The 10362-nt window shown below is 37.9% G+C and overlaps 1 protein-coding gene across 1 annotated transcript; it reads left to right on the top strand.

Annotated features, from left to right (window-relative positions):
- Positions 1–4652: 4652 nt before the first annotated feature.
- Positions 4653–9013, top strand: LOC141834350 (uncharacterized). The gene is made up of 2 exons (XM_074721743.1): positions 4653–5922; positions 8832–9013. Exons 1-2 carry the CDS (start codon positions 4653–4655, stop codon positions 9011–9013), a joined length of 1452 nt encoding a protein of 483 aa, XP_074577844.1.
- The last annotated feature ends 1349 nt before the right edge of the window (positions 9014–10362 follow it).

The raw sequence follows: 10362 nt of genomic DNA, 5'->3' as shown, positions 1-10362 counted from the left end.
TTGGGATTCTTCCAAGAATTCATCATGCATTCCAGGAGATGACGGAGATGTGTAAACAAGCTACACTACAAAGAAGCGCAAAAGATTTCCAGTTTTGTTCCCAAATTCCCTTGCGAGGGATGATGCATGAGCAAGGAAGAAAGAGGTTCGGGTTGAGAAAGGCTCAAACCTATAAAGGTAAACCCCATAAAACTCATGTTAGAGTAATTAAAAAGAAATATCAAAATGATAGGTCAAGAGTCCGGAAGTGCAAATGCTTTATATGTGGAGAGGAAGGCCATTTTGCTCGAGATTGCAGAAGTAAGGTGGGCAACAAAGAAAGAGTTGCAATGCTAGAAGAGCTTGACCTACCAGAAGAATTTGATGTGGTATCAGTAGATCAAGAAGAAAGTGATAGTGATGCAATTTGTAGCGTATCGGAGGGAGAAAATGCTACTGAGCAACATTGCAATACTGCAACCAGTGTAATTCCTGAATTCCTCTTTGTTTTATTAGGAAAAGAATCTGGTTGGCAGGTACAGGTGGATATCCCTGAAGAGCAGCACAATTGCAAGCATAACTGGGAGTTTAACATGGAGGTTCGGACACAGTATGTAAAATGCAGATTTTGTGGAAGTAACACGAGCCAAAGAGCCCGTGGGCATTGTACGGTATGTCTTCTAACTACCTGTACAATGTGTGCTGACTACTATTTGGGGTTGGATATTAAAGTTGAGATAGCTCCACCACAGAAATTTGATAATTCTGCACTTATACCTGAGCTACTTAATTATATTTCTTACCTGCAATATGAAGTGCAAAGACTGCAGGAAGAATTAAATACACTCAAAAGGGCACATGATGATGATTTGACTTCAATTATGGAGGAAGAATTTTCGCAAATGGAGGCTAGAAGAGCAGAAAAGGGAAAAGAGCAGGTCACATATTTGGAAGAATTGATGGTTACTAAAATATCAGAAGGGCAATATCATCAAAAGAGGGTAGTCAACAAATTATACAATGTGACGGTAACTTTTGAAATTTCTGATATACCACCCTTTTCAGTAAATGCAATTCTAGATACAGGGGCATCAACTTGTTGCATTGATAAGAAATCGGTTCCCGAGAAAGCACTGGAAAAGAGTCTGAATACTGTGATGATAAGTGGAGTAAATTCCAAGCAGACAGCAAACTTAAAGCTTAGAAGTGGGTATATGAAGATTGCTGAGAGTAAGTTTCGCATCCCCTTCACTTATTCATTTGAGATGACTTTAGGGGAAGGTATTCAGATGGTACTTGGCTGCAATTTCATAAGAAGTATGAAAGGGGGAGTCAGAATTGAAGGTAATATTGTTACCTTCTACAATAATATTACTTCTATTGAAACTAAGCCAGTAGCAGCTTATGCAATTGAAGAATTGCAGATGGATGAGCTAGAGTTTATAGAAATTGAAGAGCAAATGAATTTTGCTTCTAATAAATATAACTCTAGAATTTTGCAGAAGCACAAAGGGCTGATTGAACGTCTAAAACAGCAAGGGTTTATTGGAGAAGATCCGTTACTTCATTGGGCTAAAAATAAGGTGATCTGCACTATTGACATTATAAATCCTGATATTACTATTCAAGATAAACCCTTATCTCATGTTACTCCAGCATTAAAGTCAATTTTTGAAAAGCATATTAATCAGTTATTGGCTTTGAAAGTAATCAGACCTAGCAAAAGCCGACACAGAACAATGGCTATGATAGTCCAGTCAGGCACTTCTATTGATCCAATTACAGGGCAGGAAATCAAAGGGAAGGAGCGCATGGTGTTCAACTATAGAACTTTGAATGACAATACTTATAAAGACCAGTATAGTCTTCCCGGGATTAATACAATCATTAAAAAGGTCAGTAATTCAAGAGTTTATTCAAAATTTGATCTAAAGTCAGGTTTTCATCAAATTGCTATGGATCCCAAATCTATTGAGTGGACGGCTTTCATTTGTCCACAAGGTCTTTATGAATGGCTTGTTATGCCATTTGGGCTAAAGAATGCGCCCGCAATTTTTCAAAGGAAAATGGATGAGGTATTCAAAGGGACATCTGATTTCATTACTGTATATATTGATGACATTCTGGTATTCTCCAAAACTGAAGAAGAACATGTGAAGCATCTGGAGATTATGTTGAATTTATGCCAGGAGCATGGACTGGTATTATCTCCAAGTAAGTGTAAAATAGCTGTACCCCGTATAGAATTTTTGGGAGCAGAAATTGGGGAAGGTAAACTGAGGCTACAACCCCATATTATTAAAAAGATTACAGAAGTTAAGGATGATCAACTTCGTGAGAAGAAGGGTTTGAGGTCATGGTTGGGCCTTCTGAATTATGCAAGGACATATATACCAAACCTAAGTCCAAAGCTCGGCCCATTATATGAAAAGACTTCAATTCATGGTGATAAAAGGATGAAATCCTCAGATTGGGAGCTAGTGAATCAGATTAAAGAGCAGGTAAAATCTTTGCCTGATCTGGATACCCCTCCAGAAGATGCATATATCATCCTGGAAACAGATGGTTCAATGACCGGATGGGGAGGAATATGCAAATGGAAAAAGAAGAAGAAAGACCCCAGAAGCACTGAGCGGATTTGTGCTTATGCACATGGAAAATTTCCAACGGTAAAATCCGTTATTGATGCAGAAATCTTTGCAGCGATGGAAACCATGAGTGCCCTAAAAATTCACTTCCTCGATAAGGAAGAAATTACCCTACGGACTGATTGCCAAGCAATCATTTCTTTCCATAACAAGTCTGCCCGGAACAAACCATCAAGGGTTCGGTGGTTAGCCTTCACCGATTTTATTACCGGGATGGGTATTAAGGTAATATTTGAGCATATTGATGGTAAATTAAACATTATTGCTGATACACTGTCCAGATTGGTCACGGGACCAGAATCCATAGCGGTGCTAACGGAAGGCGAAAGATCAGGTTTAACGGATCAACAGGAGGAAGCATCCTCATCATCCAGGTACCCACTATTAACCCAATATGAAGATCTAATGTGTGATACTTCCAAAAGGATCTTTAATAAGGAGGAACACGACAAACGAAGAAAGCTGGCGAATATTGAAGAACAGGCAGTGGAGAACGTGCTTTCCAGCCTGTATGAGCTGGAGATGATCTTGCAGATAAAGGAGGTAGATTTCAATAATAGAGCGAATATGGAAGGTGGAAGAAGGAATCTTTTTCCGCAGAACACAACACCACAACCCGACGACCGAAGCTACTGGAGAAAGAATCTGCCAGCTCTAAAGCAGATAAGGAAGGACCTCTGGAATGCTGTAGAGCACATGAAAAGAGTCCTTTCAGAAATAAAGATGAAGAGTATCTACCCGTGAAAGCGGTGGTGAGCCCACTATGTAAATAATTATGTGTCACTTCGCAACTTTACTTTAATTAGTGTTGTCACTTCGCAACTTTACTTTAATTAGTGTTGTCACTTCGCAAGGATTGAGCCCCGGGGAGCCGTCCTTTGCGAATATTCGTGAGTTGTAAAGAGTCTGTAGTATGCTTGTAATGGCAGACATTGGATGATGGAGTGAAGGACGATGGGGCCCAATGAGCACCCGCTTCATTCTTATCATAACCAACTCATGCCTATATAAGGAAGCGTAGTTAGTCTTCCGTAAGAAGTTTGGAAGAAGATTTTGTGTTAAATAAACCTTTAACTAAAGCAGAAGTCAAAAGTTTGGTTGCTGAAATCTCAAGACAACCAAAATTAATAGAAGAAGAGGCTTCTAAATTAATTGAGGAATTGAGGCGAAGTGTTAGAAAGGTAGAAGGTGTTTTACAGGAAGTAAAAAGACTGATTGGTGGATGACAGAATTTTCAAAGCAATTAGAAGATAATAATTATTTGAAGGCTTTGAAGTCAACGGAAAATATTGAAACACCTGCAAAAGGATTTGCAAAACCTAGTGAACACTCTTCATCAACCTTTGATTTGCTGAAAGTAGTGATCAAACAAAATAATACTCTTATTTCTTTGCTTATATCACAAGGAGAGTTGATACAAAATTTGCAGCATCAAGTAAGTCACCTAAAGAAGCAGCAGCAGAATCCTCAAGAAACTCCTTCAAAAGAGCTTGAAACAACAATTGAGCAACTAACAAAGAAGCTTTCTGGCCTAAATTTGGGAGGAGAAGCTATTATTCCAAAGAAGAAAGGCTCTATCCTGATTTATAAAAATCCTTCTGACATCCTAGAAGAAGAGAAGAAGAAGTTAAAATGACTTCTCGACCACCAGCTATTTCTACTACCACAACTCAAGTCCCAACAGCTGAAGACCAGATCAGAGATTACAGGCAGAATCAACGAAGAATATATAATTTGCAGAGAAGAATTATTCCAAGTCAAAGGCGTTTTAGAAGAACTATTGAAAGTCAATTAGATCCAGAAGCTCAGCTTGAAATTTCTAGATCCAGAAGAGCAACTATGGTACCAGCAGAAATTCTTTATTCTGCAGGGTATAGACCAACTCAGCACCGGGTATATCAACACTACTCGGAAGAAGACATTTTGTGTGTAGAAGATGGACAGGTGGATCTGCCACTTGTCACTACACAGAGCCATAGAGCTCTAAGAGAGGCTGGATTTCACCACATACATGTGGGCCTCCTAATGGTAAGAGTTTATACTCTTCATCGTCGTGATGCAGGAACCATGGCGCTAGTTGTTCTACGAGATACACGATGGCGTGGGGATCGTGCAATCATTGCAACCATGGAAATGGATCTTTCCAGAGGAACTCAAATGACTTATGTCATTCCAGATTTAATGATAAGTATTGATGATTTTTCAAATCATTTAGAATTATCAATACAAACTCATGGCTATAATGATTGGCAAGGTGGCACGAGTAATTTATTAATTACTCGAATGATGCTTGGCAGGCTGACAAATACAAGTTTTACAAATTTCTCTTATAATGTTCAGCATGTTGCAGACTATTTAGCCAGCAGAGGAGTAATTGCTCTACCAGGGAATCGGTTTTCCACTGAAGAATTACAAAATCAACGTTGGGTTCTGAGACCAACCCTACGAAGAAATCCTATGGCTCCAACAAGAGTTCAGTCTCGAGCTCTTATGGATGGAAGCGTTTCTTTGCAATTTGAAGGCTATACTGCAGTGCCTGAGCAACATCCATATCAAGTTAATGAAAATGATGAGGAAATTCATTCCCCTGAACAAGAGATATTAGCAGTATTAACAATTGAAGAAGTCTTGCCAATAGTAGAATTCAAAAGATTAAGCCCGAATTCAACTATACCAACCAGAGCTACTTATGGAGCTGCAGGGTATGATCTTCATATAATTTCTAATGTTGAAATTAATGCAGGAGGTAGGGATCTTCTTGGCACAGGATTAGCTATGGCTATTCCCGAAGGGTATTATGGACGAATTGCGCCAAGATCAGGCGTTGCATGGAAAAAGGGTATCCACATTGGAGCTGGAGTAATTGATAGTGATTATCGAGGAGAAATCAAAATTCTGGTTTTTAATTTGACATATGAACCTGTTCAATTTAAAAGGGGTGAAGCTATTGCACAGATAATCTTTACAAAAATTGCTACTCCAACAATGATGCAAGTACCCCAGTTACCAGATACAAGACGAGGAACATCAGGGTTTGGATCCACTTCTAATGAAACCTCAGTAAATCAAGTACCCCCAGAAGACCGAGTATCTATTGGTTCATCGGAATGGAATAATATTATTGAAAATCTATGTCCTCCTGAGAAATTAACTGAAGATTTTGAAATTCCATTGGATGAATATGATCAGAGGCTAATGAACTGGATTGGTAAAGAGCATATGTTGGCTATCAACCATCAGGAAGGCCAAACTATGCAGGAGATATTTGGGACACCCTGGGACAACCTAGTGGCAGGTATGATTATATGGTTAAATATAATCCTCCACCGGCATATGATAATTTTCAGCCAGCAATCAAACCCAGTTGGGAAGATGAGGAAACAATTTTATTCTTTCTGGAAAATACTTATGGATTTTGAGCATATAAGAGATCTGATATGAATTTTCCCTTACCTTAACCTTGAACAAAGAAGATTTAGCCTGCCATTGAGCTTAGAATAATCCAAGCTCTGATACCAAAATAAAAGGATCGACTCTTTAGGAAATTAAAGAAGAAAACAATTCAAGACTCTGCTTAGAATTGTTTTTCCTCCAAAGAGATTTATTGCGGAAAACAGGTTTACAAACTTTCACTCACAAACTCACAAACAGGCTTACTTCAGATTAGATCACTTGGTGTTGCTCAAGTGACTAAAACTGATCACTCAACACACCTTATATAGACTAGAGGGGATAGTGATAAGTATGAAACGGGTGCTCATTGGACCCCATCAGTCCTTCATTATTAGGATAATTGATATCTTTGTTGAATAGGTTTGGAGTTGATCAACATAAGAGATCCAGGCGATTGGAAAAATGAATCTGATCAACTAAGATGTACATGTGGAGCATAATTAAAGTTAGATCTGAACAAGCAATCAAGATCCCAGTTGACCAAAAGAGAATCTAATCTATTAGAATTGTGTCATATCAACAACTTTGGAAAAACCATGGGTCTTTGGATGAAGCCGACAAGGCACATCTAAGATATCCGATCGACCAAACAAAGCTTCCGATCAACCAAATTGTGACATGTTAGCACACTCAATAGTTTGTGGTAGAGGCTACAAGGGACCAAAGGCTTGATGGAAAAATACCAACACACGACAACACAAAATACTTAAAGCTCTTTCTTCTTCCTTAAGCTTTCATCGTCGTCTTTTATATTGTAACCACTTATTGTACTAAAAGATTTTTCAACCTCTAACTTCTATTAAAGAGGAGAAAATTAATAAACTCTATATGCATAGGTGGTAGAACAAGCAACCTAGCAGTTGGGAACAACATAAATCATCTTGTCTATTAGTAATTTATCTTTGTCCTTGCTAAAACTGCAATAAGAGAAAGAATAAATTTTAATTTATTGGTATACCCATCCTCTCTAGTGATTCTAAATGTTCGTCAATCAAATCGCACTAACAAAGATTATGCACGGCCAGAAAAAAAATCCTTACGGTTCTTAATAATGGACTAACAACCTTACTGACAATAAAATTTACTCTACAAAAGCTTGCAACACAATTTCAATCTACAGCAATAAGAAATAGATTTGAGAAACACCTTGATAACCATTTACATTGTAACACTGCTTATAATTAGTTACAAACAGTCCCGTACTTTAGTTACACACAAGGAAAAATGGAAAATAAACTTGTGACCCTGCTATGATCATGTACAATTAATTTACATCACATTCCGCGAGGAAGCAAAATATGTAAATTATAACTTAATATTTTGCTAGTCATGATACATTTTGTTGATAATAAAAATGTAAAACCAAAGTTCTTCTCTTTCATGGAAGATCTCTTTTAATTCTAATATTCTCCGCAGCCAATTGGTGGATCAGGAGTCAAGTATATATGCTCAAGCATTCTGGAAGCCAACTGGCAAATAATGACTCAGCCTTCTGTGATTGGTGAATGCTGAATGAATTCCTACAAAGTGTTAACATGTGTAAGTCATTCTCAAGTGTAGATACTGCTCAGTTCGGCTAATGCCAGAATTTTCCAAATTGGCAGTGGGAAAAAGATATTACGAAGTCGTAGACATTGTTCAAAATCAAGCTACTGAAAAGAAAAGGAAGAAAAAAAATTCTACAAGTTAAGCTAGCACCTGCATAATTCTGTTACCTTTAAATGCATACAGGGTGGAAAAAAATTGTTGAGACATTAATCAGTCAGCTTGGTTAACATGTTTGTCTAGTGACGCTTTCTTTGGTACAAGGAATAACCAACAATAGCAGACATCAGAATAGTCCAAAACACCTGTAGAAATTCAGAGCTTTGAGGCCAATTGGCCCATACATCTAGAAGAAATGTATTTGATAAAAGAAACGGAACTTGCCATATTGATAGTATTCCATCTTTCAAGCTTCCTGATCCTACAATTTAAGTCTTCGAATATGGCATCTCTTGGAAAAATTTCTTTTGTTGATACGTCATAGTTTAGATTTCCTGCCTGCACCATGTGACTGATATACATGACAAGAAAATAACAAAGCTTGGAACGCATGAAAATAGAACCTTCATACTACTTTCATGCCTTGTATCTTTCAGTATCTATGTCCTTTCACACATGCAAATATTTAACTTTGTAAGGGCAATTTCATTTCTAACAATCATATGGACAAGGAGAATTATTAACAGGGAACAGGAGTCTCAAGGTTTATGTTGGCTCATTATGGCTGCAATGTCATTGGTGCCAGTAGTCGAAGCACTCATCATAGGTGCATGCTGCATGAGGTATGTGATGCCTCCCATCATGAAAGATCTCCTTTAGGACATTATACTTTTGTTAATGGAGATCCAGTGTAATATATCAGAATTTTATTAAGCCTAATAGAAGATTTGAGAGTTATTTGGGAAATCATAAGTATTGGATGCTGAACAAGTTTTAATGCTGACTTTTAGGTATTGGGATTCAATTTTGATTCGATTTGGAGTTAGGCTGGATGATTGACGGTTCTATAAGATGAATTTTGATTTGGGTGTGCTTTTGGGCTCAATTTGTTTTAGCTGAACCAGAATTAAACCAGTTTGGCCTGCTTAAATTGAGTGGGTTTAAGTGGATAACTCTATAGACATAATCATTGTCATTTCCCCACCCTGTGCAGTGTAGTGTCCCCTTGCTCTCGATCCCTCTTCTCACTCATTTGTGTGCATGCAGTTGACCTCAACACTGCTGGTTGCACTGCCATCATTGTTAACCTCTTTGCCACTACAGTCCAGCATCCGATGTGGCAGTCCACACCTCCTTCACCAGCATCCTGCATTGCATCAATGCCTGTGGCTATTAGCAACTGTCATCACTGCACCTTCACCTTCCACCTACAGAAGTGCTGCCCGTGATTGATGCCTGCCACTTCTTTGTTCAGTCAAAGTCATCTGCATCCATCATTTTCATCGCCCAAAAACCATCACAGTACAATGGCAGCTGAACCCCGTTCCCCTCTTCCTCCTGTATATGTGTAGCAACCCTTCTCGGCTTCCTTGTGTGAGAAATATCATAAGTTTCTATAGCTTGCGGCAATCTTTAAGCTCTAGGCATGCTCATATTGTAGAGACATGGGTCTTTGTTGTCGGAAATGAGTCATTCATTTCCAATGATTTGATTGCAGGTGAACATGGACCTTCAATGGCAGTAGGCGCTCTTTTTCCACCCATAGCAACATATTTATCTTTTGATCGACAGGTCACAGGTATGCTCCTTTCCTCTTTCCTTCGAATGAGTGGAATCATAAGTGATCACTTGGGGTTGTGGGGGTGGATTAAACCAGTAAACCATCATGGTGTCTTTATTTGGCCAAGTTATAGGGGTCTTGACAAAGGAGGTTGGTTAGAGGGATGATGGTGTAATGAAGGTTAGATTTTAAGAGTTTGTTGTTGGCCTAAAAAGAAGAAATTCAATTGATAGCAAGTAGTGGGTATTGAGAATGAAGAGCTAAGATTGTGGTATGATGTTTGCTTGAGGTTGTGGGATTTGCTAATTGGGTGGTTGTATCTCGGATGTGAAGATGTCAATTCAATTGGGCTGAAAACAACCTAAGTGCAGATGTAGTGAGTTTACTGAGCCAATTCTTATGGAGAACTTCTATAATATCTTATTGATTCTTTACTTTTTCATATTTTTTTATTCATACGATATGAATCATATTGGTTGTCATGTATGAAGATTATTTATGGAGAAATATTTTCTTGGATTAGTGTTAATGCTCTAACAGCCTTCTTATTTAGTCAGTTCAAAAACTATATCTAATGTCAGTTTAACTGACTATACTCATGGCGACATTATGATTGGTCCGAAGCTCGAGTTGTCAGCATTAAAACATAGACAAATATTACGAATGGATCCATCAAACTATTATGCTAATGCTAGGTTGTTTCCCAAAAGGAACGCATTGTAAATCCAAATTAATTTTCGATCATCATGGTCTCCTTAGTCTTTTTTCTATTACTTTTCCTAAAGTTTCATGGTATAACTCATTAATTTAATACTCATATAGTTTACACAATTTTGTACATCTCTTTTATTCTTATATATAAGTGAACTAGAGTACTTACCTTCCACTACTCGGGCATTTTTTTAGTTTTCAATATCAAGTTGAATAACTTTGTAAGTCATTCACTACCTTGTTTCCCTAAACATGTCCATACTTTTATATCATGGTCAAACTATTTTTCCAGTTTATATCTCATTT

This window comes from Curcuma longa, chromosome 1, assembly GCF_044706935.1.
Source record: "Curcuma longa cultivar G26 ecotype Majalengka, Jawa Barat chromosome 1, ITB_CL_G26_1.1, whole genome shotgun sequence".
In the NCBI taxonomy this organism is placed as follows: Eukaryota; Viridiplantae; Streptophyta; class Magnoliopsida; order Zingiberales; family Zingiberaceae; genus Curcuma; species Curcuma longa.
This window is presented reverse-complemented; position numbering and strand designations above follow the sequence as displayed.

Bases quoted from the DNA above. Each gene is read 5' to 3' on its own strand.
- LOC141834350 (XM_074721743.1), top strand. From the start codon at position 4,653: ATGGTAAGAGTTTATACTCTTCATCGTCGTGATGCAGGAACCATGGCG. The intron at 5,923-8,831 runs GTATGATTATAT...GTGTGCATGCAG, and splicing joins CTGGGACAACCTAGTGGCAG to TTGACCTCAACACTGCTGGT.